The 27,808-nt window shown below is 53.0% G+C and overlaps 3 protein-coding genes across 5 annotated transcripts; all 3 read left to right on the forward strand.

The window, feature by feature from the left end:
- Nucleotides 1–13: 13 nt before the first annotated feature.
- SUGP1 (SURP and G-patch domain containing 1) lies at nt 14–18,329 on the forward strand. Its single transcript, XM_010725002.3, has 14 exons — nt 14–258; nt 404–575; nt 1,417–1,520; nt 1,964–2,191; nt 3,640–3,763; nt 4,365–4,468; nt 5,981–6,104; nt 7,825–8,327; nt 12,969–13,075; nt 13,690–13,867; nt 14,123–14,229; nt 15,052–15,197; nt 16,549–16,678; nt 17,202–18,329. The coding sequence occupies exons 1-14, from the start codon at nt 222–224 to the stop codon at nt 17,226–17,228; spliced, it is 2,091 nt and encodes a 696-aa protein (XP_010723304.2). The 5' UTR covers nt 14–221; the 3' UTR covers nt 17,229–18,329.
- Nucleotides 18,330–19,571: 1,242 nt separating this feature from the next.
- Nucleotides 19,572–23,078, forward strand: TM6SF2 (transmembrane 6 superfamily member 2). The gene is made up of 10 exons (XM_085211751.1): nt 19,572–19,720; nt 21,025–21,125; nt 21,210–21,307; nt 21,430–21,533; nt 21,609–21,691; nt 21,799–21,923; nt 22,027–22,128; nt 22,219–22,311; nt 22,381–22,500; nt 22,723–23,078. The coding sequence occupies exons 1-10, from the start codon at nt 19,629–19,631 to the stop codon at nt 22,927–22,929; spliced, it is 1,125 nt and encodes a 374-aa protein (XP_085067877.1). The 5' UTR covers nt 19,572–19,628; the 3' UTR covers nt 22,930–23,078.
- Nucleotides 23,079–23,535: 457 nt separating this feature from the next.
- On the forward strand, nt 23,536–27,781 carry HAPLN4 (hyaluronan and proteoglycan link protein 4). Of its 3 annotated transcripts, none has more exons than XM_085211750.1 (5): nt 23,536–23,827; nt 24,578–24,683; nt 24,945–25,307; nt 25,833–26,135; nt 26,853–27,781. In XM_085211750.1, the coding sequence occupies exons 2-5, from the start codon at nt 24,578–24,580 to the stop codon at nt 27,188–27,190; spliced, it is 1,110 nt and encodes a 369-aa protein (XP_085067876.1). In that variant the 5' UTR covers nt 23,536–23,827; the 3' UTR covers nt 27,191–27,781. The 3 variants fall into 3 exon arrangements, with proteins under 3 accessions (XP_085067876.1, XP_085067875.1, XP_010723327.2); XM_085211749.1 differs by lacking the exon at nt 23,536–23,827 and adding an exon at nt 24,196–24,473; XM_010725025.4 differs by lacking the exon at nt 23,536–23,827 and having other exon boundaries at nt 24,487–24,683.
- The last annotated feature ends 27 nt before the right edge of the window (nt 27,782–27,808 follow it).

Below are 27,808 nucleotides of genomic sequence, written 5' to 3' on the forward strand. Positions count from 1 at the left end.
GGAGTCGTAGTCCTAGCGCGCTCTGCTGCGCAGCTGCTTTAAGGGCTCGGGAAGGAGCGCGGAGGCCGCGACCTCACCTCAGCGAAGCGCTCCGCTCCCTCCTTTCCTTCCCGCCCCGAGGCCCCTTGGGGACTGCAGCTCCCAGAGGCCTTTGCGGCAGCTCCGTCGCGCACCGCTCCGCCCGGGCTCAGCGCGGTGCATGGTGGGACGGCAGTTCCAAAATGGACCATCACCACCACCACCACCGGGATGCTCCGGGTACGGCTTGGTCTTTCTGTCCGCCTCCTCCTCCCCGGCCCGCCCTTCAGGAGCCTCTCGGCCCGAAAGGAGCTCCGCGCTCCGGCGGCTCCTCCCGCTGCAGCGGGCGGTAATCGCGTCCCCCTCCTTCTTTCCCCCCACTCAGGGAAGGCCAGTCGGTGGTTTGGGGTCGCGCAGTCGAAATCGGCCAAAACGACGGCGAATATCCTGCAGCAAGAGGAGCTGATAGCGCAGAAAAAGAGAGAGATCGAGGCCCGGCTGGAGCAGCAGGCCCGGCAGAGCGCCCTGAGCCTGCAGCAGCTGCCGCTGCTCGGAGAGTGCGTGTGGGAATGGGGTGGGACGTGGGACGTGGGATACGATGTGGGACGTGGGATATGGGATATGGGGTGGGATGGTTGAAGTGGGTTTGCGCAGGGAGCAATGCAGGAAGAGCCTCACAGGCACTTGAAGCCAACATGGAGGGGTTGGAGCTGCTCGTTAGTTAATGAAATGTTGGGAATGGCAGCAGTGGGCTCTGTGCGTTTAGCAGGTCTGCCCAGTGTTGTTACATCATGTTAACAGATAGGTGCCTGTGGGAATCATAAATGGCTTGGGTTGGAAGGGGCTCTTAAAGGCCATCTGGTCCCACTTCCCTGCAGTGAACACCTGCAGTTCCATCAGCACTCAGAGCCCCTCCAGCCCAACCGTGGGCGTCTCCAGGGTTGAAGCATCCACCACCTCTCTGGGCAACCTGTGCTCTGCTTCACCACCCCTTTCTTAAAGAACTTTTTCCTTCTATCCAGTCTAAATTTCCCCATCTTTAATTTGAGCCTTTTCAATGCTATGATACGATGTTTTCCCTCTCGATTACCATTTTTCTGCTGCACAACCTTAACTCCCAAGAGTCAGTGCAATTCCACCAGTAGCTGCTTGCTTAGAGCTCCAACTGTGCAAGGAGAAATCCTGTTTTAATGTGTTGGAGAGCACAGGTGGATGCTATAAGCACCAAGTGGAGTGGTTCTTGTGCTTCTGAATAGCTGTATTCTCAAAATTAGGTGCCAGAGATCAGTAATTTTTGATTTTGTTTTCTGTCCAAAATGAATGTCTATGAGGGGACTGGCAAAGTTGTCACTTAACCATAATCTGCTTTTTTTTGTTTGTTTTTCTTCTCCTGTTTAGAGATGATGGGACTGAAAACGAAGCCTCTGTTTCCAACAAGTTTGTGAACGATGGCAGTTTCCTCCAGCAGTTTCTCAAGCTGCAGAAGGAAAAGTCAAGTACTGGTAGGTCAACCTCTGAGCAACAGGAGGCCTTCCTTCTCCTGATGGTACCAGCTTTATGTGAGCTGCCTCCATGTGTATTCACTTTAGAAACCTTGCTGTTATCTATTACCAGTATGAGTAAGTTCTAAAGCAGCGGTGACCCTTTTAGATTTGGATTGAAGTCTTCCTTCAGGATGCAGTAGGAACATTTGCACTTCTTTCCATCTGTAGGTGCTGTAAAGACAAGCATTTCTTATTATTTTTTTTAGCTTGGATCTCACTTTGTAGCAATCACCATAGTTTTCACTTAGTTATCAAGCTTTTGCCAGACAATGTCTTTAATTTACTCTGAGAATGACGGCCTGTTGCAGATGTATGACTGCCTGAGTTGTTGTTTATAACCTGCTGAGATTCAAACAGTAAGAGTGCACAGGAATTATTCTCCCCCCTCATTCTTTTCTAAGAACCTCCCCCAAGTTCTACTAATAACTCGGCAAACGCTTCTGCACCAAATGTTGGGAAGAAACCTTTGCTGTTTGGGAAGCGCCCTGGTCAGGTCCTGAGCAGCATGCTGCAGCAAGCGAAGAACTACTCCCATTCCAAACAGACCCCAGTCGTTAACCGCCTCAGTGTGTTTCAGTCGCCAGATGAAGATGAGGAGGAAGATTATGAGCAGTGGTTGGAAATCAAAGGTAAATGATGCTTTGTACTGTGACTTTGTTTATTTGGTGGGTTCGGGTTTGCTTACTGTAGAGATACGAGTTGAACCTTAGAAGGTTGATTGGGCTTTGCCCTTCTGCTGCGAGTTGTCGGTAAGGTTTTTGGCGTGCAGATTTCTGGGTGGAAAAGCTGAGGGTTGAGTGCTGTGAGGTGGCAGCTGAGTGGGATTATTTGTTTGGCCTGACCTCAGTGTGGGAGGTGGTCATTCACTACAGTTAGACTGGATCTGTTTTACATCTAGGAAGGCTGTTTTCTCTGAGATAGCAAGGCAAGCAATTGAGGAGTGGGAGAAAAACTGCATGTATAACTGAATAAAATTACTTGTAAGTCACAGAAGTAGAAACAGGTAAATTCCAAGTTCCTGCCTCTCTCTGAAGCCTCAATAGAAAAACACACTTCAGAGGTCTTAACTGCTTGAAGAGGCTATAAAACCAAGGAAGAAAATAGCAGCACTTTAAATAAGCAATAGGTTAAGGAGCCAGAGGGCAGATTGGGTTAATAATCTGAATTTCCCATGGATGTGCTAATCAAGTATAAAATTAGATTGGTGTTGCTAAGTAAGTCACACTAAGATTTGTGTCACAATTCGTTTTGTTATGTTTACAAAACACGTCTAGCTGTTGCTGTGGGATTTATTAAAACATAATCCTGGCAGGTCTGAACACGAGCATGAAATGTACTGCAGGAATGTGAGAAGTAGCTGCTATTTGCAGAGAGTGAAGACAGGACCCTTAATGCAAAGGCCGTGGGTTCAGAACTAGTCTAGATCAGAGTGAACACAGTGCTCTGTGTTCAACACCATACCCAAAATATCATTGTTGAGGCAAATGTGTGCTTAGTTTCCATTGAATTCGTCCCATGTCAGCTCTCCAGCCACTGTGAGTGGGTTCCTTCTTTGGCACAGAAGGAAATACAGCTTTCTGGAGGCTTTGCTCTCCCCGTATCTCTGATGGGATTCCCTCCAAGTGAGGGCTGGGACACAGGCATACGTCAGTAGGGAGAGCTATAGCTCCAGCTGCACAAGAGGTCTCTGCTGTCCTGTTACAGAACGCTGCTTTGGGAACTGGGATTTGTAATCTTTAGTTGGTAATGTGGTTGTCCTATTCCTCCCCACCGTGTGTTTTGTGTGGAGTAGAATCATCAGAACCAAATTACATTCCAGATGAAGTTATACTCTGAACTGTTCTGATTGCATTTTTAGGCTTTTTCTTGTACTCGCTTCCTAGTAGGGGAGGGAGGGGGGCTGACTGTGACGTAAGGATTGTGCTTTGTACAGCTGTGTAAGACCAGATCCCCCATTTCATCCTTTTTCTTCCCGTTCCCGTTCTACTTTTGTCTGTCGCCGTGGTTCTTAGAAGTAATGTGCCTGTTACCTGTTTGGTGTGTGAGTTGAACCCCAGTACTGACAGCCTGCTTAAAGTTTTACCCCCAGAGGATGCGGAGACTCGCCAGGTGGTGGAAAAGCTGGCTAGGTTCGTGGCTGAAGGGGGACCAGAGTTAGAGAAGGTCGCTATGGAGGACTACAAGGATAACCCAGCTTTTTCGTAAGTCTGGAGCTAACTCACCTACCACAGCAGTGTCTTTGTAGGAGGGAAAATATCAGCCTTGCACATGTAGTTCTCACAGGGGAGGGAGGGAGGGAGGGGGTTTGGTTTAATTATTGTTGGGTGGATTTGAGCTTTGTTGCACGTCGCTGTTTTTGTTTTGGGAAAACAGAAGCAGAATGTGATACAGTGGTGGTGCTGTGGAAACAGATCAGTTGGTTAGGAATAGAGCCTGGGAGTTCACCTGGCCTATGGGGGTGCTGGGCTGCACCTCAGGGCTGAGTCTGTCTTCTCTGCCACTGCTGTGCTGCGTGGCTGAGGACAGAGGATTCCCCTGCACGTGGGAAGGACAGACTGTTATTTATTTTTCTTTGTGAAGTAAGACAAAACGTTTGGGTGCAAGTCCTTGGATCAGAGCTGTGTGTGTTTATACATGCTAAAGGCAGTGTAACCCACGGTTTGAGTGCATTCTGAGTAATTTATCTATCTTGTTCTTTGTAGTTCAGGCTGTTTACATCTCTAGGGGATTGCTGTTGGTTTTTTTTGTTGCTGATGCATATTTTTTGCCTTTTTTTTTTTTTTTCCTTCATCTCCACCTTAGGTTTTTACATGATAAGAACAGCAGAGAATTCCTTTACTACAGAAAGAAAGTGGCAGAGATAAGAAAAGAGAATCAAAGTTCTCAGGCATCCTCTTCTCAAAAAGGTAATTAAGACTGTGCTCTGAAGAATACTCTATAAGTTACAGAATTTGTTTGCCTTCTTCAGTCTCTCTGTGACTGTAAGGCTGTCTGGGAACAGTGAGAATGGATATTTGGCTGCCTGTTCCTGTAAATAAAACTTCAAAATGTATGGAGATGGTGACCTCTGGCATCAGACTCCTTTGCCAAGGGGGTTGTTGTCTAAGCCCACGATGTATTTAAGCACACTTTATGGAAGGGGCTTGTTTCAGTCCTGAAAATGCACTGAGGAAAAGTGCTTATTCTCACATGTTCTTATCGGATTTGTTATCAATGAGAAAGGTTTATTTGACTGTAATCCTCATTTCTGCTGCTCTTTCCCTACCTGAAGCCTTTATTTCCTGCTTGGGACATAATCCTTTGCAAATAAGGGACTGATTCCAGGTGGGAGAGCAGCAGAAGTGGGTGATTTGCCAACAGACGGGTGCTGTGGGCAGTGGAACAAGGTTAACTGCATTAAAAGACCAAAACTGTTGAGGGTGAGTTGTGGTCTGCAGGCTGGGCATTCATCGCTTCCCTTCCAGCCTCTGTTTCAGGCCTGCTGTCAGATTCCCTTTCTGTGGAAAGGAATATTAATGCAATTTAGCTGTCATGCTGGTGAGCTAACAGCCCAAACAAGTGGTGGCTTAACAGACTGTGGGCTGAAGGAGCTCGTTACCAACATGCAGCTGATAGTGCAGCCTGGAAGCTATAAGCAGTATTATCCATACTTTACAGGTGTGCAGTATTGAAGCAAGGAAAGGTTATGACTTATCCATGACTTATAATCACCTCTTCTGTCTCCTGGTCCTGTGCCAGCATGCTGGTACTGTGCAGGTAGCAAATTCATAGAAGGTTGTCATGGCTAAATAACCTGTTTGCCTGGCTCCTTATAAACATCAAATATGTTTGAAATACTAAAGCTCTGAGAGCTCTGTGCCTTTGGACTGAGGCTGCAGTGTTGCCTCTCCCATGTGAGAGCTGGGACTGTTCCATGGTGAATTTCTTGTGTCCTGCAACCCTCCCCAAAGTGGCCATTGGGTGTGTAGTGACACGTGGGATTGTGTGTTCCTATTTGGCTGCTTTTTCCTCCCATTTACACCTCTGGACTTCAGTGGCAAAACCTTTAATGAGAGTTAATTGTGAGTACTGAGACGTGATATTATGGGGAAGTGCCTGACACGAGGAAGAAGGACTTCCTTTGCTGTACAGAGAAATGAGTGCCCCCCTTTGAACACAAAAGCTGGCTTGTCCCTTAATCTGCTCTCATCTAGCTGCTGGCACAGAGGATGTGTGAATGAGTGCTGCTCTGGTTACGAAACTGTTGTACAGCTGTAATGCAATGTCGTGTTTCTGTGATGTAAACTCTGTTTGTGTGTCATATTTCTCAAAATTAAACTCGACCTTTTGCCCTTATTCTGCTCTTGGGGTCCTTAGAACAGATAGGCTTTGACTGTTGCTTGTGTGAGTTGGGCCCAGTACTGACAGCCTGCTTAAAGTTTCACCCCCAGAGGATGAAGAGACAAAGAACTTTGCTGAGAAACTCGCCCGGTTCATAGCAGACGGGGGTCCTGAGGTGGAAGCTATTGCCTTGCAGAACAACCGTGAGAACCATGCTTTCAGGTAAAGGAAGAAGCCTGCTGCTGGGGGTGAGGTGGGGCCTTGGAGGGGTCCTTTTCTTTGTAAAGGGATAATGGTGGACATAAATCTGAAGTTACAAGGGCAGAACAGCTATATTGTGCTGATACCTTCACATTCTGAAGCTTTACAGTTCAAGGCATAGAGAGAGGAATCGATTTGCTTTCTCCAAAATTACTTTATGACTTCCACCCCTCCCACCTGCTTTCTGTTGCAATCCAGTGGTATAATTCTGACCTTTAAGCTCTTCCCTGTAACTGAGTCCTGTTGTGAGCCCCCATCCACTCCTCATACTGCTGCAGTCCAATTAATTTCCTGGGTTGCTCTTTACGCAGCATCTTTAGCGGACAGGTAACACTCCTCCACCATTAGATCCCCCTTTGGAATATCTTTTTCAGCGCATCAGATGTGAATTGTTCTCTTTGGTGCTTACTGACAGCTGCTTAATGTCTCCCTTTGGTGCCATAGATGTTTTGTTGTTCTGCTCTTACAGACGACGTGGCGTGTTCTCTGGGAGCAGCCTTGTGTTCAGCAGGCCTTATTTTGCTGCTGATATTTTGGCTTTTTATTTGTTGCCTCCCGGCCCTCTTGGGTCGTCTCCTTGTGTTGCGAATTGCATTCAACAGATGTGCTGATAGCTGAGCTGCTCCCTCATTTACTTGAAAACACCACTGTGGGTCCCACCTGAGCCAGTCGAACCCTGCCTCCTCTGTTGGGATTCCATCAGATGGATGTCTGTCCCATCCTGCCCTCTGCTTGCTCCTGCAGCAACCCCCAACCCTGTTACTCACATGGAGGAATGCAAGATTTAATTCAGTGCCTTTTAGAGTGTCACAGAGCTGCCTGTGCTGCCTGTGGCTGTGGTGCAGCTATAGATGGGGAAGGCCTGTTGTCTCCCATGTCTTCTTGTAGGAGCAGGCATTGTCAAAAGGAGAGCTTAGATCAGATTTTAAACTCTTCCTCTCTGAAGCAGGAAGGTTGCAGAGGCATTGGGAATAGACACAGTTTCTGCACGAAGTATTTAAATTGGAGGGAGCCCAAAAAGTGTGTTTATTATAAACAAAGTGTATCTTTTTTTTTTTTTTTGCATAGCTGCTAGACTGAGGATTGTTCATGTTCTTCCTACAGAGACTGAGGAGTTTTATTTTACCCTAAAGGTCAGAGATGCCTATTTCTGGAAGGAGTAACAACTAAAGAAGTATTTTTGTTGAGTATGAAGGAACAGAAGGAGGAGTTGTGGTATAATTAAGCAGACTGTTAATATCTATTCAAGCTAGAAGCACAGAGGGAGCAGTTTCTTTAGGCAGTGGTTTGGCATTCTCTTTGGTAAAGCTGTGAATGTTTTCTTCTGTGAACTGAAATCCAACATGTTGTAGAGCCCTTGCAGTTTTCCCAGGCGTGTTCTGGGGGATGCCTCTGCATTCCCACAACGCAGTGTGATCCTTTTAGCACAGTGTGTTTACGTGACGCTGTAAACAGCCGTGTTTCACCACGAATGGGAAGCACGCTCCCTGGTCCCAAAAGACTTGCAGTTCACCTTGCAGCAGCAGGCAGAGCCCTGCGTTACACACGTGCACACAGGGTGGTGCTGGAGAGCAGCAACTCCTTGTGCAGGAGCACTGCAGGAAGGGGAAGCACTGAGCAAACTGCTGTACCCATCCCCTGGGTATTACTGCTAGCCCAGACTTCTTATTTTTCCCTACAGGTTTTTATATGAGCCAAACAGCAAAGGCTACAAGTACTACCGGCAGAAACTGGAGGAGTTCCGTAAGGCCAAAACCAGTGCTGCAAGTGCTCCTGTGCCTGCAGAGCCCAGTCTGAAAAGGAAAACCAGTCCTGAGGCGTCTCCATCACCCCTGTGCTTATCGTCTCTGCCATTACCTGCACCCACCACACCTTTGCCTTTGCCCTTACCCATCCCTGTGCCCTCACCTTTGCCCTTGCCCGTCCCCTTGCCCGTGCCCTTACCTGTCCCCACACCGTTGCCCGTGCCCTTACCTGTACCCCCACCATTGCCCTCACCTTCACCCTCATCCTCTTCAACCCCACCCAATCAGACGGCCACAAGCACTGCTGCAACGACAGCTGCAGCTGCAGCAGGCACCACTAAAAAGAAGCGGAAGAGCAGGTGGGGGCCAGAGGAAGACAAGGTTGAACTGCCCCTCCCGCAGCTCATCCAGCAGCTGGATTCTCCCTCCCCTCTGTCAGGTTAGTGGCTCTGTCGTTTGGGTTGCATAACTGTTTGTTCCTAGGGAGTGCTTTCTGCCTTAGCTCAGCTGGCTGCGTAAACAGAAAGCCCAGCAAGTCTTTATCTCTTGTTGTAATCTCCTTGGTCGCCAGCCCCTGTCTTTCAGCTGGGTCCAGCACTAACTCTCCCTGTGTGGAAACGCAGATAAACCACTTTATCTCGCTGACACCAGGGATTGGATCTTATCGTTCTTCAGCTATCTCTAAAACCCTGCTGTGCTGTAGCTCATTAGAGCCTCAGCCTCCACGCTATTTAGGGCTATTTCACTTCAGGAAGAGTCTTCAGAAAACAAATATCAAAGCTGAACTGTGCTTATTCCCCACGGTAGGATAAAGTCCCTGGGCAGCACTTCCATCTCACTCTAACTGATCAGAATAGGAATAGCTGCTCCCCAGGTGCTGGTGGGCACAAGTAAAACTCCCAGTTCCAATTTACACCCATGTTTGGTTCATTAGATTACAAGTAGGCGTCGTAACCCTCATCCAGTGCTGAGGCTGATGCCCCTGTTGCTTCACCTGCCAAGTTCACCAGGGGTGCAGCCCTGTTGGAGTGCTGGGAGGTAGTTCTTCCAGCCCAGGCACTTGTAGTGAGCTTGCAGAGGTGGAACTCGTGTGGCCCATCTGTGCACGTGCAGGTAGGTAACTAGGCAGGCAGTTAGAGATGCGTGCAGAAACTGAGGACAGCAGATAGGTGCAGATGTTTTAGATGATGTTTTTGAATCCTTTGTTCAGTTAGTGTGTTGTGGGGAAGGGGTGGCAAAAGGAGCAAGTAAAGATGCAGGATAGGCAGCCAGTGTTGGCAAACAGAGAAAATGAAAGGTGTGAGGCTAGAGTTATGGGAAAAGTGATAAGTACCTGTTTAAACAGGAACTTTCCCAAAAAGCAATAGCAAAATGGATGAAATGGGACAAGCAGCAGAAAACAAGGTATAATTTCCTGAGCTGCAGACTGAGATCACGTGATTCTCAGCACATGGTCAGCCTGTAGAATTTGTTGCTCCATCAGGTCAGTGGGCCTTCTGCTTGGGCTGGGTTTCGGAGGATGTAATTGCTCAGCCATTAACAGCTTTGATCGTTAGGCCTGGGTGAGATGTTGTGTTGGCAGTGTGTGTCATGATGTGCTGGTTCTGCAGAGATCAGGGAGGAAGGGCTCAGTCTCCCCATCCAGCCCTTCAGATGGAGAGGAAGAGGACTTCCAATGCAGTCTGCTTTTCTGATGGCTGCCCAGTGCAGAACTCTTGTCTATGCATGTCATAAGTGCAGGACAAGCTACCAGGCTGGATGGCTTATTCATTTGACCTTGAATTGCTGCTTGTAGTAAGCCAGAAATCAGATACTAAAGTCTTATTCTGTGCCTCTAGAGTATCTTTTTTTTTTTCTTGCAGACAGTAATGAAGCTTAGATGAAGCTCTGATAGCTGGGCAGACGCTATCAAAACAAGCATCAGATTCCATCTTAATACCTCCTGCTGCAGTGGGGGCCTGCAAGAGTATCATTGTGTGCTCATTGCAGCATGCTTCCTGCTGAAATCTCCCCTGGCTCTTTAGCCTCCCCTTAATTAGACAGGGACATGCTAGCTGTGTTCATGCTCACTTTCTACAGGGCTTTGTGTCAAGTAGAAGAAAAGGACAGCAAACAATTTGCTAGGCATAACAAATCAACCATTAATGCTCTGTTAATGCTCTGCAGGGGGAAGGCTTTTTTTATTTATTGCTTGAGATGGACTAATCTCTTTTTAGAATGAACATCTTCAACCTGACAGGTGGAGAGAATTCCAAATTAAACTTGTTCTGGGCAAGGCAGGTGGCACAAGGTGCTCTGGTCCCTAAATCTCTGTGTCTCAGACCTTTATCCTTAGCAGTTGTTGGGAATGTGGTGCAGGACTGTTGTGATCCTTTTTCTGTCTACTCGTAGTAATAAATCAGTATTGCAGAGTGGAGAAAAAGTAGCTCTTTTGGACAGAAACAAGGTTCCTCTTCAATATATTGATGTCAAAGCACTTAACTGCATAGGTGCTGCAGGGATTAATACATCTGAGAAGCTGAACAGAACAGAGATACTGCTGTTAGTGAACTCTGTGGACTAATGGGATACTGCAGGCTGCTGTTAGAATATTCTGAAACCCAATACTGGGTCGGTTTGAGTCCGATTCGTTTTAATTGAGTACCATCTTCAGGCTGCAAAGCAAAAGTTCAGGCACTTCTGTGCTGGGATTTCTTCTGCTCTTCTTAAAGGATGTTTGGTTCAGTTCTAACGAGCTCTTTGGGCGTGTGGGGAAGGGATGAACCTTCAGGTAGCCTTCTGCCAGTGCTGCAGATAGACTGCACCATTAACCCTGTAGACAAAGCTGATGTCTTTCAAGGGAAAAATGCCCTTTTCCCAAGCCTGCTGGACGTGAGGCTGAGGGCAGCTTCTCTTCTGCATTGTGTAGCCTGGTGCAAGGCACCTACAAATCTTATTATCTGTTTTTATGCGAATATGTTGACTGATCTCACTTACTAATAGATTTTTCTGTCTTCAGATGTAGGCTTTGGGCGGAGCTTTGCTTTTCTATCAACTTTTCTGTATTGTGATGCTTCGGGCCAAGGCTACAAAAATATCCCTCCGAGCTGAATTTCTGCAGTGGCTCCTTCAGCCTCATCTCAGCACGAAGTCTGCAAGGTGCCACAGAGCAGGCAGACGAACCAGATGTAGCTGTAGCACAGGAAGCAGCAGTGGCATATGCTTTCTGGGATGTGAAAGAAGATGCTACGGTCTTACCTTTCTCCTTTAAGGTGGTTATATATGCTGGCAAACCACCAGCTCGTGGGGCCTCTGGAGCCATGCCTGGCTCTTAGCCCGAGTGTTTATGCAATTCAGAACGAAGCCAGAGAGCTGCTGACCTCCGTGAAGGGCAGAGTCTTCCTCGGTGCATTCAGAGAAAGCTTTCCCATGCCCTGAGACAGGAGGTGAATCCTTGGCGAGGGCTGGTGCTGGAGTGCCTCGGTCTCACATCACATTTGGAGCCAGCTTCTTATTTATAGCCAGTTCTACATGGAATGGCATATCGTGTTCATTAAAACAGTCTCCAAATCTCACTGCTCTCCGAGACAGAAATCAGGCTCTTTGTCAATAGCAGACAGGTTCATTTTTCTATTTGCTCTTATTTCTTGGGAGCTGGAAGTGCTTATCCTAGTGCCAGGCTCAGGGCAACGCTGCTGATTGCTTCCTGCTCTCAGGAAAGCTCTTGCAGTGTTTTACATAACTCTTCCTGCAGAGTTGACTCCCGTTGCTGGTGCAGAGGCTCTGGCTGGTGTGCTTTTCATCTTCTCCTTGGGAGGCTGGAGTTGAGGAAGCTGCTTCCCAATCGTGGCACGCTTGGCCAAAAGCAAGTGGGAAAGGAGGGAGATAAGAAGGCTTGGATCAGTTGCCCTGGGTGAGAACAAGGGAAAGGCAGAAGCCAACTCCTGGGGCCTAATTAGCATGCTGTGTAGACATTTGGTGTCACGAACAATGATCCTATTATTATTGGGCTTCATAATTAATAGATGATGAATAATTAATGAAGCGTCATTTAACTGCAGTCTGGACGTCCGTTCGAATTGAGGGTTTTGCAGTCATTGAAAAGAAAATATTTTTTCCCTTGTGTTGGAAAAATGCAGCGTGCTTTCAAGTGTGGTTGGGAGTCTTCTTTTAATCCCTTAAATATTTAAGTGCTGGGATCTCAGTTCTGAGGTGCTGTAGAGGGAGGGGAGCTGCCAGTTCTGCTAGAAATTCAGACCGTGTCTGTAAGGCAGTCTCTACTGCAAATCTGTTTCTCAGCTCCAGCAGTGTTTCCAGTACTCTTGCTCATGGTGCAGCAGTGACACAGAGGCATCCCCGCTCCTTTAATGGCTGCTTTGAACTCAGAGTTGTGTGGGCACTTTAAATCAGTGCGTTCCCTGCCCACGTAATCTCAGTATCTAATTTCAGAGCTTACCTGATACAACAGTGAGAGTCATTCCAGAGGAGGAGCTTCCAAATGAGATGCTGCAGGAAAAGGAGGATGCATTGGTGGGGCTGTCAGGCTTTGAAAGCCAAGCAATGCTCTTCTTCAGCCTGCAGGAACTCAGATTCCCTGGGGAATGGTACCTTCCAAAGCAGCACAGTGCTTGTGTCTTTATTCTAGCATGGTCATTTGCTTTTCATTGTGAATGAAGCTGCTGTTTATACAGTAATCAGCAGACACTCAGTGCACAGGCTGGGCAATATGGTGACAGGCTCAGATCTGCATGGGATACAGTCAGAATAATTATCCCTCCTTGCTGGGGTTCACAAGGAAGCCTTATGAGGGGAATTAGGATTAAAGGAGCAATGATTTTTCAAGCGTGCCGTAAGAAATTGCCATGCAGTGACCTCTGAGGGTGTGAGATGTTGGTTCCCACTCTGCTCGTGTGATCTGGGCTGGCAGAGCCACTGCGAGCTGCTGGCTTTCCTGCCTCTGCCTTCGAGTGGTTGCTCTGCAGTTCAGAGTCTGGATGCAGCAGTTGTGAAACGGGTCTGAAGCTTCACAAGGGGTTCTGGTGATGTGGCCTCGACAGCTGTCTCTGATTTATGAAAGTCTTTTTACATGTGCTTCTTTCAGTTCAGGACCTCAAGGGCCTTGGGTATGAAAAAGGGAAACCAGTTGGTTTGGTGGGGGTGACGGAGCTGTCTGAAGCCCAGAAGAAACAGCTGAAGGAGCAGCAGGAGGTAATGCCCTGAAATGGTTTCCTTATTCATTTGTGTGCCTGCATCTCGCGCTGCAGCGTTAGGTGGGAGAACAGAGGGGCTGATAGCAAAGAAAGTTTTCCACATAAATCTCTGGGATTTGTGCTGAATGCCTGAGAATCGTGTGGTGCTGCAGTCAGCAGAATTATCTTAGAGGGCTTTGGGGAATACAAACGAAGCCAGCCAATTGCTGTGCTACCAAACTAAAACCCCAAATCTATAAGGTCTGCGGTGTCTCATCTGCAGCTGGTTATGTGTTGCTTTAGCAGTGGGGAGGTGAGGGCGTGCGTGCAAGCTGTGATGGAGTGAGAGCAGGATTTGCTTTTGCTGGAACGTGAGGGCGATGTTCAAACTGTGTGGGGATGGTGAGGTGGCAGAAATCCTCCGTGCTGAAATCCAGGTGCATCTCTTGGAGGAACCAGCAGGCCTTGCTCCTGCTTGATCTGAGGAATGAGTGGATCAGATCCAGCAGCCGTGCTGCCCCTTGGGATCTGAGGTTGTCATCCCTGCGTTGTGGGAGGCAGCTGGGGGTGGGGGGCTGTGCTGCCTGTGTGTTGTTTTGTGTCACCGAGCGCACCGTTCACCTCTTCTCCTAGATGCAGCAGATGTACGACATGATTATGAAGCACAAACAAGCCATGCAGGAAATGCAGATGATGTGGGAAAAGGCAATTCAGCAGCACCAGCACGGCTACGACAGCGATGAAGAAGTGGACAGCGAGCTGGGAACGTGGGAGCACCAGCTTCGACGCATGGAGATGGACAAGACACGAGGTGTGTGGGCAGCTGCCGTGCAAGCACCTTGCTCTGCAGTTGTGCAGAGGCCTCCAGAGGGAGATGTTTGAGGTCATGTTCTCAGCATGGCAGTCACAGGGCTGCTGGCCGCTGGTCTGCGCTGTGATTTCTCTGCTTGTTGGGTGGAGGTGATAGCAGTTTGTTGCTGTGAGGTGTTACGCTTGGCAAACCATCTGAAATTCCAAGGCACAGAATGCTGCATAACTGCTGTTTTCACTTCTGTGTCTTGGGCAGAGTGGGCTGAGCAGCTGACCCAGATGGGCAGAGGGAAGCATTTCATTGGAGACTTCCTTCCACCAGACGAGCTGGAAAAATTCATGGAGACATTCAAGGCTCTAAAGGTAAAATAGCAGAATTTTCCCAGGGCACTGGCAGTGCTTCAGATTTGTCCTGCAGCAGCGAGGGTGGGACCTCAGGCCCTTTTTCAGAGCAGTTTGCTACCGTGCAGCTTTGAAGTACTTCTGCCCTCACCACTGTGGGGGCTGTGTTCGTTCTGCAGGTTTGCACTCTTTGCAGTGGTAGTAAACTGGAAAGCAAAATGTTTGGATGGTGTTTGTGGGTTAGCTGGAATTAGAGTCAAACCTCTCCGGTTCCCCACTGTTTGTCTGCAGTTCCTGTTTAAGACAAGTGGTGGCTGATGCCAAGCAAGGCAAATTCAAGTTTTTATCCAGACAATTGCAGTAGGTAAAAGCATAAAGCACACAAAAAGCTTATGAAAAATACTTCATAGCTGTCGATTCTTCCTAAACTGTAGAACTTCTTGATGCTGGTATCCTTGATGATGTTTTCTTGCAACCAGCATGGGTTCTTCTGTTCCCTGGAGATCTTTGTTTATTTAGGAACCGTATCTGAAACTTGATTCAGTGAGCAACTTGAAATTCAGAAGCTGAGTGTGTCTCAGCCTAATCTTGCAGTAGCAATCCCTGCTTCTTGCAGGTTGTTACAGGGCTTGCGTGACTGTGCAGTGCTTTATCACTTACCTGTTTTCTTCTCTGTGCTTGTGCAGAAATAGAGTCCCAAGAGGTTGTGCTGGTTATTAACTGTTTGCCAGAACAGTCTTGACTTCCAGCAGCTGAAGCTGATTTTTCTCTCCTTTGACCCCCAAACGTAGGTCTGTCTGTGCATATACAAACCAAACAGCTCTGCCTTTTGTCTTCCTGCAGGAGGGACGTGAACCAGATTATTCTGAGTACAAAGAGTTCAAACTGACTGTGGAAAACATAGGTTATCAAATGCTGATGAAGATGGGCTGGAAGGAAGGCGAGGGGCTTGGTTCGGATGGACAGGGGATTAAAAACCCAGTCAGCAAGTAAGCAGAGCTCTTCTACTATTGATTTAGTCCTTTCCTCTTAGGCTGATAATTGATGCTCCTGCTCTTGCCTACTGGAAGCAGCTGCAAATGAACGTGGCTGTAATTCATCACTTGCACAGAATATGGAATCCTCTCAGCAGAGGAAGAAAATTGTTTCTGATTTCTTTGGGGTTCTCTCTCTGCCAGGACTGAATTTGTTACTGTTATCTCAGGCAGGAGGTATGATCTGAGCCCAGGAGTGTTTTGTTTCCCATCTCAATTTGCCTAGTGTGTTTTTTTTTTTTCCTGAGGTTCTTGCTCTTCAGTTTCCCCCTCTATAACACAGAGATAAGACCATGTATGCCCCTCATCTCTCCCAGGACATGCCTCCACGTTGATTTAAACCCTCAAGAGGATCTGGAGCACCCTTGGTGCCTGCTGGCCGGCCTCTGGCATACTGTGGGTGGAAGGCAGTTAACAACACGTGTTCCTGGTGCACCCCTTTGAAAAAACAGTTAGCTTCATAGCAGTGAGCGTTTTATGTGATTGTGCAGCTCTTTTTTTGCACAGGAGTTTACTGACTCCATCCCATTTTGTGGATAATAAAGCTTCTGTAGAGTTCCATCCAAAAATAGATGAACATCTCTTTTTGCATGGATCATCTGTTGGTGGCATATGCTGAACTTCAGAAGCAGCTATTGGTGATAGGATAGGCTCTGAATTATTTTTTAGCATTAGATCCTTTTATAAATAACAATTGTTTGTTTACTGTGTAATATGAAGTGTCTCTACAAAGCACTTCTTTGCTTATTGCAGGAAGATCTCTCTGGCAGTCTGCTTATTTGTGCAGAGGAGACCTGTGATGAAAGATCACTGTGTTCAGAACAGCGAGGCTTTAAAACAGCAGAAGGAAAGACACTTCTGCCTGTCACAGGGTTGAACCAGGGCTGTGCTTCGCTTGGATTTGCCATCTCAGAATTGCTAAGGAGGTGGTAATGGAGGTAGAGATGAGCTGGTGTCACTTCTGGGTTGTTGTGGAGTGAAGGCTGTTGAGCAGCTGCCTGCCTCCATCAGTGTGGCACAAACCTGCAGCTTTGGCTGCCTAAGGTCGGTCTGCTTGTCTGAGCATTGCTGGGTAGGGGGAGCCCACAGCACAGACAGTATTTCTGCTCCAGCTCTAAAAGGGTAAGCAAATACATATTCACCATCCTGCTTCCATCTAGCAATAGCAGACATCATTTGGAAGGGCAGTACGGAAACACGGCAGAGGCAGCGATGAGCTCCGTCCTACCCGTCATCTTGGTGTGGGTGTTTCTGGTGAGCTGCCCGCTTGCTTCCCTCAGCAGCTTTGTTGTGCCTTTCTGAACAGGGGGACCACTGCTGTGGATGGTGCTGGCTTTGGCATTGACCGTCCTGCAGAGCTGACCAAGGAGGATGATGAGTACGAGGCGTTCCGTAAGCGCATGATGCTCGCCTACCGCTTCCGACCCAACCCTCTGGTAAGGCACCCCAGGACCAGAGCAAGCAGTGACCAAACCACTGAGGTATCTCATAAAAGACAGAAGGGAGAGGAGTGTTTCCAGTGACTTTAACCAAGAGATCAAATTCTGTGAACGTTCCTTTGATTCATTCTCATTCTGAATCAAATTCCCATTACCCGGCGATGGCTGCATCTCCTCGCTGCGCTTTTCTGATGCAAAGGATGCTGGCTTTAGTTTGATGTGGTCCATACCAAGTGCAGGTACTGCACACAAAGGAGGCAGATGAGTTGTCCGTGAATCCATGGCTTATTTTGAATAATTGTTTTGCTGCCTGTGAAAGGCTTGTAAGCTTGCAGTTGCCTGTTACATTCAGCGTGCCAGCGCATCTAGAGAGCTGCCTTTGTGATTTGTGATGGGAAACCTCAGGTTTTGCTGTCAGAAATGTCACGTTTCAGTGGCTTTTTCAGATAATTAAGCTCAAATGCTCATTGTTCTGTGAAGGCAGCGATTCTGATTAATCTTCCTTTGTTATTCCTTGCAGAACAATCCACGACGACCTTACTACTGAGAGTGTTTTGGGGACGACGTGTTTTCCAAACAATTGTAATTTTACTGTGAAATGTTACGAAATCGCATTATCATTCTCTTATTTGCTGATATTGACAACTTCCTGAAGGCACGATGCCATCTCTCAGCCAGGAGAAAGGCTGCAGGCCCACTCACCACGCACTTCAGTGTCATGATGGCCGTTGTAATGGGGCCCGGGTGGTGTTCAGAGGGGTAACGGAGCGGGTGAGGATGGAGATGTGAACACGGTGCCCTGCTGAGTGCAAGGGCAGCTCCAAAGATACCCAATAGTTCAGGGACTCCATTCAGATACAGCTCAGCGTTGTGTTTCTGACACAGGACACGTTTTTCACGTAGTGATAGATCCTTTGTTTTTCAGATACGCAGCCTGTGCTGCTCCTTTTTAATTGCAGAGATAAGAAGGGACTGTCTGACCCCGCTTTGGGGGCTCCTGGTCGGTCTTTATTCCCTGACAAACTGAGTTCCTATGCTGTCATGAAGCCAGAAGTACAGTCTGACCTCCAAGTGACGTTGCACAACCAGTGCCTACTCATTTCACCTCTGCCCTCTAGAAGAGGAGGTCGGGAGCAGCGCACGGAGCGTGACTGCAAGGGCTGAGGTGCACAGGGGATTTCATTCAGCTTCAGAGATGACAGCCTCGTGCTTTGAACACTAAATTCACCCACAGCTCCTGAGCAAAACCTGCAAACCGTGTGTCTGGACGTGGGTGACAAGAGCCAAACTTCCCATCGCAGTTTATCAAAGGCTGTTGGGATTTTGTTGTCACGAGGAGAAACCGCTGCAAGTACAGATTTTCCTCATTCATTCATTCTGTAAATAAAATAAAGCTCATTTGTTCCTTAGTTTTAATCGCTGACTTACTGGACAGAGCAGTCTTACGATGGCTTTTTATGGCCTGAGCTGCCTCTACATCCATTTCATCCCCAGCATCTCCGAGAAAACAAAGTTTCTGCTTGTTTATTTGTTTTGCGTTTCTTTTCCCTCAATCCAAATATTTGGGGTGTGATTCTCTTTTGTTAATTTCTCTTCAGCTCCCCAAGCCCAGGGCTTGACTTTCAATAAAAACATCCGAAACTGTGAATTCGATAGGAGTTCCTTCTGAGCAGGGGGGATGTGGCACTGTGCAGACGCTGAGCTGCCCATGGGGAGCTCACAGCCCTGAGCACCACGCACTCCCTGCTGCTCGTGCGCAGGGGCTGTGCTGGGTGCAGCTCATAGCACGAGAAATGAGCACGGGAGGTGGGGAAACAAAGATGGGGAATCTGGCAGGGATTCTGCTCGAATGGGGGAGGTCAGCGTGACATCAGTGTGACAGCTGGGCTTGCTGGTGTGTTGGGAAAGCAGTCTGCTTCCCTTTGAGGCTGAAGCAGGGGTATCTGATTTTGGCTTAACTGCGTAGTGTTGGATGAGGAGGATTCATCCTGGACCGCAAACAACATTTATAGTTAACGTGGATAAGCAACAAGACTTCTTTCAACGTTTATTTATTAAAAAGGGGGCAGCAAAACCACGAAACCAATAGAGGCACGTAGAGATTAAAGCCGTTCCTCCTCGTGCTGTGGTTATCCCTTCCCATCCCTGTGAGTGCCCACCTTCTTCCTCCTCCCATGTGCCGCTTTCTGGGGGGCTGGGCTGCGTTGTCCCTCCCCAGACCCAGAGCTGAGCTCTGTGCAGCCCGCAGTGCTGACGAGGCAGTGCTGTGTGCTGCGTCCCAGCCCAGGGCAAAGTGCAGAGCTCTTCCATCGCTCCCCGGACTCCAAAGCAAAAGGGCAAAAGAGCGACACAGTGGCACGTTTGTGAAGGCGTTGGGAAAGAGGGGAAAGGTTGAACCTTTGGGTTCTGCTAAGTGGCGTGGAAGCTCAGCGGAGGGAAGAGCTTTTGCTGCGGCAGGGCTGAGAGGAGGAGGTCAGAGTGGCGCTGGGCTGCCAGCAGGGCACAGAGTGCAGGGCTGCAGCGTTCTGCTCAGCCTCATTCATTGCAGACCCACTCATTGGCTTTCAGGCACTTTTGCTCTCCTCTGTGCGCTGTGAAGAGCCGTGCCCTCCTGGCTCCATTAAGTGCTTAAGAGCTCCAGAATGAGTTGGCTAAAATATGGCTAAAATATATACGTACATATAATATAAACCATCCCCCATTTCCAGAATGAATTGGAAAGGGAAAAAAATAAAATAAAATAAAATAAACACAAAACCACCCCAATTCTCAAAGCCTCCGGGTTCCCCTCTCCCCGCACTGCAGCTCTCACATCCCAGCCCCGTACCGGGGGGCTCTGAGCCCCCTCCCCTCCGCGCACCCCCCGTGCTCCCCGCTGCCGCTTTAAGGCTCTGTCCGCGCCCGGCCCGGGGCCGAAGTCCGTCGGGGCTGCGGCGGTGCTCCGGGGATGCAGCTCCGCTCCGGGCCGGGCGCTCTCGCCCCCCCTCTGCTCGCCCTCCCCGCGGCTCTCGGCCTGAGCGGCGCTGCGGCGTTGGCGGAGTGAGTTCGGTGCGGGGCTGCACCGCTGCGGGCCGGGACGGAGAAACGGGCGGTGCGGGGAGACGTCGGGTTTGGGGCAACGCTGCGGACGCGGGGCGGTTTTGGGCTCCGGGGCGATGCCGAGGGGTTCGGTGCTGCCCGGCCCGAGGGTCGGGCTGCGGTTCGGTGCGGGATGTTCGCTGTGCCCCGGCCGAGCCCGCAGAACGTCTGCGTTTGTGGTATCGGCGGATGCGGGGCGGCTCGGGTTCGTGGCACGACGCAGACTTGGGGTCACCCAGACCCGCCGATGGGGTCGGGGTGCTCAGAGCTCCCCCTCGTAACGCCCGTCCCCTCCAGCGCTGCTCCCGGCGCCGCGCGACCCCTCCTCTCACCTCCTTTCCTCCCTCCCCGGGCATTGAGCCCCGGCCCCACAGCTCCCAAATCCCCTCCCAGGGCCATCAAGGCGGGGTCGGTGCCTCTGCCCCACAACGGCCCCATCTTCATCCCCTCTGCCCGGCAGCGGACCCGGAGATGCTGCCCCGTGGGGACGCAGCCCCGTATCCCCCCCACCCCATCACACAGTGACATCTGATGGTGACCGCAGGAACCCTCCTTCGTGCTGCTCCACCACCGCTCTTGTATTTGAATTCTGAATTAATCATTCCATGGGAGTAATTAGTCATGTAGTAATTAATTATACACTACTAATAACGCACTTATGCGCTGACAGTTAAATCATTTGATTGTTTTGGTGTTGATTTTTTTTTTTTTTTTTTAATGAGTATCTGTCAGTTTTGGATGCCTGGAGTGTGCGGGGGGGGGGGGGGGTGAGGACAACCCCAGCCCCACTCAGAGCCGCTGTGATGCCCACCCCATAACCCACCCTTCCCCTCCCCATCCCTGTCCCCCTCCCCGGCACAAAGCAAACGAGTCGGGGGTCTTTGGGGTTGTGATGGGAGTTTCCTACAGGGTGAGCTGTTGGCACACAGCGATGCCTTTGTGCTCAGCGCTTCCCCTGTTCCATTTCTTTGGTGCTGTGGTTAAAGGCTGGGGTGAAAAATGCCGTATTGCGTTCAGAAGACACGAGAGGCAGAAGAATTGGACGGAGCAACCTTGTAGCTACCCCTGCTAATGCAATTCCCCCTGGGAGGGTAGCAGTGAGCTCACGACGGGTTTCCCTACAACTTCTTTGCACTCCTCAGACAAATCTGCAGCGTTTGTCTTCTCATCTCCTGTTCATTTTATAACCAGCAAACTGGATGGGGGAAATGAGGCACATGGGGGACACGGGTCCCCCCGGCCTGACCCCCCTTCCTGTCCTACAGCAACACACTGCTGCTGCTGGCCGTGCTGCTCCTTGCTGTGCTGCTCGCCTTCACCTACTTTGCCAGTGCTGGGAGCTACTTCCAGGACCCCCTGTTCTGCGGTGAGTGCCGAGGCTCCCAGCACCCCCAGTCCCCCCGTTGGGCAGTGGGGTCACACACTGAGCCTTCCCTGCTGCTTCGTGCAGTGTTCGTCCTGTTCTCCTTTGTCTCTGCCATCGATCTGATCATCTCACTGGAGGAGGATGGCTTCATTTCGGGTTTTGCAGAGGTCTACGTGAGAGAGGTACAGCCCCATTGCAATGATTGGAGTGGCCAAAAGCAGCACCCGACCCACCGGGACCCCTGAGGAGGGGGGGGGGAGGGAAGGTGCTCATCCCCACCTTGTGATATCTGCCATCTGCTCAGGGTGAGCCGTACCTGCGCACGGCACACGGCATCATGATCTGTTACTGGGATGGCATCGTGCACTACGGGCTGTACCTTGCCATGATCACAGCCATGAGCCAGCGGTGAGCGGGACCGGGGGGCTGAGGGTCAGGGGGTGGGGGGCCGTGTGCTGGGCTCTGACCTCACTGCCTCTGCAGGAAAAGCTATAGGAGCCTGGGTCTCTTCTGGCTGGGCTCTCTGGTGATGAGCATCCTCGTCTTCCTGCTTGGGAACCTGATAGGTACGGGGCTGTGGGGGGGACACCAGCACCAGCAGCACCTCACGGTGTTGCCCCAGGGATGAGTGCTGAGCCAACGTGCTGTCCCCACCCCGCGTTCTCCTCCTCAGGCAAATACAGCTCCGACATCAACGCTGCCTTCCTGCTCAATCTGCCCTACGTCCTCATCCCCGTCTGGGCGGGCAGGCGGCTCTTCCAGCAGCCCAGGGCTGTGCCGTGCCTCACAGCGGAGCAGGTGGGCACCAATGGGGCAGGGGCTGGGCGGCACCGACCGTGGGGCATCACCATGGGGCACCACCCAGCACCACGGGGCGTGAACAACCCTAATCTCCCCCCAGACTGAACGGGAGCAGCGCAGGTGGCTGCACCAACGGCCCCACGACCTGGTGCTGGTGCTGGTCCTGCTTCTGATGGCTTCCTTCACCTTCTTCAGGGGGATGGTGAGTGCTGGGGGGCCAGATGTGCCATGGGGAGGGGTGGCGGGGGGCAGACTTTGCACTGGGCTCCTTGCCACCCTTGGATCCATGCAGGTGGTGTTGGATTGCCCTGCTGACTCCTGCTTTGAGTACATCTACCAGCACGAGCCCTACCTGCGGGACCCCGTCGCCTACCCCAAAGTGCAGGTGAGTGCGGGCAGTGGGGACCCCTGTGCCACCCAGGACACAACGACTGCTCCGTCCCTCTGCTCACAGATGCTCATCTACCTGTTCTACGTCCTCCCCTTCCTCTGCCTCTGCATCTACGCTCTGCTGCGCCCGGGCTGCTCCTGGCTGCCCGACTGGAGCCTGGTGTTCGCTGGGGCCATTGCACAGGTGAGGGCAAGGAGCTGGGGGGGAAGGGGAGGTTGCAGGTGGGCGCCCGCCCTGCATCTGGAGCAGCTCCCAGAGCTGCCTCCGCAGCCCGATAATTAATTATTCCTCGGTGGATCTTAATGGAGCCGGGGATGAGTTGCCAGAAATAGGCTGGAGCGAGCCTGCAGTCTACAGATAGGGCAGAGCAGCACCCCTCGGTGCCACCCCTTCCTCTGTCCCCAGGCGCAGTTCTCCCACCTGGGCTCCTCACTGCACTCCCGCACGCCCTTCCCATACCAGACCCCCGAAGACGTCTGGTGGAGTTTCCTCATCACAAACGTCTTTTATGCGTTGGGGCCGCAACTCCTCGCCCTCCGCTGCCTGCACAGCCCTGCGTTCTTCCTGCCCGTCACCTCCAGCAGCCTGCAGGGGGGCAAGAAGCACCAGTGAGCTGCCAGCCGCCCCCATGGGATGCTGCTGGGGAGGGTCCCATGAGATGCCCCGGTCCCCCCGGTGCCCCCCCGTGGTCCTGGGTGCGCTGGGGGAACCTGGTGGGCTCTGTGTGCGTCTGGGTGGCCTGGGGGGAGTCTCTCTGGTGGGAGTGATGGACCTCCCCCCCCGTCCCACCCATGTTCTGGCTGTTGGGATGCAGAAGCATGGAGCACACCACGAAAAAATCTGTTTACAAAATAAAGGAGTTCGGGTCCGGCTTTGTAACAGCGGTGCGTGTGCACTGTGTCCCCAGAGCAGCTGTCCATGTCCCCCCTCCCATGAACTCCCCCTCCCCCCCGGCCCGTGCCGCCCTTGCTTTGCCCTTGGTGCTGGGGATGCGGCGGGGAGGGGGGGTCTTTGCACGGAGCAGGGATGCACGCGGGGCTGAGAAGTGTGCATACGTGTGTGCGGGGCTGTGCACACGTGTGTAGAGCTGTGCAGACATGCAGGGGTGTGCACGCGTGTAGGGATGCCCCGCGGATGCCCGTTCACGTCCCGGTCGATCTGAGGGTCCCCATCCGTGCGCCCCCCCGGTGCTGCCCTTGTCGTAAGGAACGGACCGGGAGGGGGGGTGGGAGGTAGCCCTGCCGAGCTCCAGCCCCCCCCAGGGGCCGCCCCGCCGTTTCCCCGCCCGCCTGGCGGTACCGGGGGTGCCGGCGCCGGTACCGGTGACCTTGGCAGCCGGCGGCCCTGCGCAGCGCCGGGAGCCGGGCAGGGCCGGGCCGCGCTCCCGGTGCCGCCCCCTGCGTGGAGCCGCACCGACAGCACCGGCAGCACCGGAGCTCTCCTGCGGTCGCCCACCCCCCCCGTTCCCCCCCCGCCGCGGGCCGGCACCGCACGGGTGCGCGGAGCCACGGTAAGTGCGGGACATCCCGGTACGGCACCGCGTGCGGGGCAGCTCGGTGGGGCCGGGGGGCTGAGAGGGGGTTCTGGCCGTTTCCCCCCGCGCTGCGTTGCTCCCCGCGTCCCGCAGCCCAGGAGCTCCCGCCGCAGTGCCCCGCACTGCAACACTGCACCGCACCGGGACCTCCACGGGAGATGGGGGGGGGGGGAGAGGAGGGGTTGCACGGCACTGGGGTCTGCCCCCGCCCCTCAGCGACGCACCGACCCCGAGCACTGAGCGCCGGGAGGGGTCCGGCCCCGCGGAGGGGACTTGGGGCACGGGGGGATCGCAGCCCCCGGGGGGGGGGGGGACGGGGACGCAGTGCGGAGTTGTGCCCTGAGAAAGGGATGTGGGTCAGCCCGGAGGGGGGGGGGGGTCGGGCTGCAGCCCACCCTCGTGCCATCAGTTCAGTTTCCAGATGTGCCATAAATAACTCACGAGATCCGTCCCGCAGCGCGTGCCATGAAATATTCATCCCGGCTGTAACTGAGCGGGTGAAGCAGAGTTCAGTGCTGCACAGCCTGGGGGTCCCTGCGGGGCACTCAGCCCTCACCCCACAGCGCTGCCGGAACGGGAGATGGGCGCAGCGTGACTGGGGGGGACTGCGGGGGTCCTGCAGGTGGGGCCCTGCCTTTGTGGGGATGGGAGGCTGGATGTGATGCTTTCCCTGTGCTGCGGTGTTGGTGGATGCTGATGGCTCTGCTCTCTCTGCTCTCCCCCCAGATGTGTCCCCAGGGGCCCTGGGCTGCGCTGCTGCTGCTGGTGGGTGTCCTCGCCTCTGACACGCCGCCCAACGCCAGGGGAAGGAAGAAGGTGGTCCACGTCCTGGGTGAGTGCTGGGGGGTCCGTGGTGGGGATGCAGGTGCCCCTCTGTAGCCTTTGGGGAGTGGGGTTTAACGTTCATGGAAGCACAACGGAGCCGTCCCGTGGCTTGCAAAGCTACTCCAAAAGTGGAATCCTCCCCAAAAGCTGCTCCTGCCCATCCCTGAGCTGAATGGCCGCTCTGCCCCACCACAGCTCCGTCCCATCTGACTCTGCGATGGGGCAGCTTCGGGGACGAGGACCCCACTGAGCTCAGTGTCCCTTGCAGAGGGGGACAGCGGGGCCGTGGTGGTGCAGACAGCCCCGGGGAAGGTGGTGACACACCGGGGCGGCACCATCATCCTGCCCTGCCGCTACCACTACGACGTCTCGGCCCACGACCCCGACGAGATCCGCCTCAAATGGACCAAAGTGACGGAGCCGATGGCTTTCGTGGACGTCTTCGTGGCTCTGGGGAAGGCGAGGAGGGCGTTCGGCAGCTACCGCGGGCGCACGGCGCTGCAGGAGGACGGCTTTGGGGACGCCTCGCTCATCATCCGCAACGTCACCCTGCAGGACTACGGGCGCTACGAGTGCGAGGTGACCAACGAGCTGGAGGATGACACCGGCATGGTCAAGCTGGATCTCGAAGGTTAGCGGCACGGCGCTGGATCTGATGGGAATGGGGACACGTGGGGCCCGTCGGCGGCCATGTGTGCTGCGTGGGGTGACACAGCTCCTGGTGCCACATCCTCGGGCTCAGCTTTACGGCCGCTTGTTTGTCCCAGCATGTGCCGTGTTTTATTGCATCTGTTATTGGCTTTTATTGTTGCTCCAGGTTTACTCGCTGGCAGCTCGTAAAGGTCGGAGATAGATAGTGGCACGGCCTCGTAAAGCAACAGGGGGGAGCGGGGCGCGTGGCAGCATCGGTGCCGCACGTGGCTAAGAGCTGAGCTGTGGCACAGGGCTGGAACAGCTGGGGATGCTGAGAAAAGGGGAAAAGCTTTGTTGGCGCACGGCCGTGCTGCGTGGTCAGTGCACGCCTGCTGCAGGGGCTCAGCCCCGTGCCTGGATGCTCCGTATGGCATCGCGTCGATGTGACCCCAACTTTGCTATGGGGTGAAGGGTGGATCAGGGGTGACCCTCTCACACCCCAGCCCCGCTCGCTGCCCCACAGGCGTCATTTTCCCCTACCATCCTCGCCTGGGCCGCTACACCCTGAACTTCCACGAGGCGCAGCAGGCGTGCCTGCAGCAGGACGGCATCCTGGCCTCACACGACCAGCTGCACCAGGCCTGGCTGGAGGGCATGGATTGGTGCAACGCAGGCTGGCTGCAGGACGGCTCCGTGCAGTACCCCATCTCACACCCACGGGAGGAGTGCGGCCGCAAGGACACACCGGTGGGTGTGCGCAACTACGGCTACCGGCACAAGGAGAGCGAGCACTACGATGCCTTCTGCTTCACCTCCAACCTCAACGGTGAGTGGGGAAACTGAGGCACTGGAGAGAGGTTCCCCATGGAGAGAAGGGGCCGTGCCCAGTCCTCTCCCTGTGCTGCTATGCCAGGGTCCTGCTGGATGCTGCTAAGGGTACCCGGCCCCAGGAAGTGGCTGCACATCCCCATGTCACATCACGAGGGGTTCGGGAGTGGGGACCCCCCTCCAGGACCGGGGTCCATCTGTGTGCCCCCGTCACCCTCTGCTCGGGGGCACTCGCTCTCAGCCCAGCTCTGTGTTCCCTGGGCAGGAGGAGGGGATGGAGGTAATTGCAGCTGCAATGGCCCGGGTGATGGATGAGGCCGGGGCCAGGCAAGACAGATTGGAGCCGTGAGGGCTCTGGGGCTGTGTAAATTCCTCCTGGCTGGCAGGGCAGTGGGGGGGGGCTCTGCGGATGTTTGTTTAATGGTGGCAGGCAGGATAAATAGCAGGCAGCACCGCCAGCACCAGCGGCACCGCGCAGCCCCGTAAATCTGCCCGTGCTGAGGGGGGGTCCCCACGGCTGGCCGCTTGTCTCCTCCATCCCTTCCGATGAGGATTGGGATGGGGCGGCCCAGATCCCCCAGACGGATGGATGTGGGGCTCACACCTCCTGGCAGCCCCGCTCACTCCCATCTCCACCCAACGCCCCACCCCCTGGTGCTGCATCCCATCCCCAAACCCTTTTCTTTTCTTTTCTGCACCCCCTCCTCTTCCCCAGGCAAAGTCTACTTCCTGAAGACGTTCCGCAAGCTGAGCTACGCCGAGGCGGTGCAGGCCTGCAAGAACAACGGGGCGGCCGTGGCCAAGGTGGGGCAGCTGTATGCTGCCTGGAAGATCCAACTGCTGGACCGCTGCGAGGCGGGCTGGCTGGAGGACGGCAGCATCCGTTACCCCATCGTCAACCCACGGGCACGCTGCGGTGGCCGGGAGCCTGGAGTGCGCAACCTGGGCTTCCCAGACAAGAAGTACAAGCTTTTTGGAGTGTACTGCTTTAAAAAGGCTGGTGATGCTCCTCCTGAGAAGAAGAAGGGTGAGGGGCATCCCAACCGTGTGTGATGCAGTGCTGGGGTTCCCCATGAGGCTCCCCCAGCCCTGCACGGCTGCGGAGCGTCCTCGGACTCCGCTGGGAGCCCCCAGGGTTGGGGCTGTGCACGTGGAACTGGAAGAGCTCAAGTGATGCCAGCGGGTGCTGTGCTGTGCTCGGGCCCAGGGATGCCTGGGGGGAAACTGGGGCACCTGGAGAGAAAGCACTGAGCTGCCTGGGCAGGAAGATCCAGCACCAACCTGGCAGAGCCCATCTGAAGTCATCGCTTAGAATTCAGCGCATTGCATGTGCAAAAAGCCTGGCCAGAGCAACGCAGGACTGAAGCCCCACGTCCTTGTGCTCTCCAGCTCTGCGCTGGGACCAACCCCACCTCGGGGTGCTGCAGGTAACACAGCAGGGGGGGGCACAGCCCCAAAACTTGGCACCAATGCAGGTGGTGCCCACTCGGGGCAGCTGCCTCTCGCCCTCGCGCTTGGCTTAGTGCAGAAGCTCCCCGAGCTGCCTGCCCACCCCAGCCAGGGGCAGCTCTGGGTGTCATGCAGCCGCAGTGCTGTGAGCTGGACTTAGGTAAAATAAAAGCTTCAGCTGCTTCGGAGAGCTGAGCCAGGCTCACGTGTCTCCTTGTCCTG

This window comes from Meleagris gallopavo, chromosome 30 (assembly GCF_905368555.1).
Source record: "Meleagris gallopavo chromosome 30, MGAL_WU_HG_1.1, whole genome shotgun sequence".
Taxonomy (NCBI): domain Eukaryota; kingdom Metazoa; phylum Chordata; class Aves; order Galliformes; family Phasianidae; genus Meleagris; species Meleagris gallopavo.

Bases quoted from the DNA above. Each gene is read 5' to 3' on its own strand.
- TM6SF2 (XM_085211751.1), top strand. From the start codon at position 19,629: ATGCAGCTCCGCTCCGGGCCGGGCGCTCTCGCCCCCCCTCTGCTCGCC. The intron at 21,692-21,798 runs GTACGGGGCTGT...TCTCCTCCTCAG, and splicing joins CCTGCTTGGGAACCTGATAG to GCAAATACAGCTCCGACATC. The intron at 22,501-22,722 runs GTGAGGGCAAGG...CTCTGTCCCCAG, and splicing joins TCGCTGGGGCCATTGCACAG to GCGCAGTTCTCCCACCTGGG.
- SUGP1 (XM_010725002.3), top strand. From the start codon at position 222: ATGGACCATCACCACCACCACCACCGGGATGCTCCGG. The intron at 8,328-12,968 runs GTTAGTGGCTCT...TGCTTCTTTCAG, and splicing joins TTCTCCCTCCCCTCTGTCAG to TTCAGGACCTCAAGGGCCTT. The intron at 13,868-14,122 runs GTGTGTGGGCAG...TGTCTTGGGCAG, and splicing joins GGAGATGGACAAGACACGAG to AGTGGGCTGAGCAGCTGACC.
- HAPLN4 (XM_010725025.4), top strand. From the start codon at position 24,542: ATGCTGATGGCTCTGCTCTCTCTGCTCTCCCCCCAGATGTGTCCCCAG. The intron at 24,684-24,944 runs GTGAGTGCTGGG...TGTCCCTTGCAG, and splicing joins GAAGGTGGTCCACGTCCTGG to AGGGGGACAGCGGGGCCGTG. The intron at 26,136-26,852 runs GTGAGTGGGGAA...CCTCTTCCCCAG, and splicing joins CTTCACCTCCAACCTCAACG to GCAAAGTCTACTTCCTGAAG.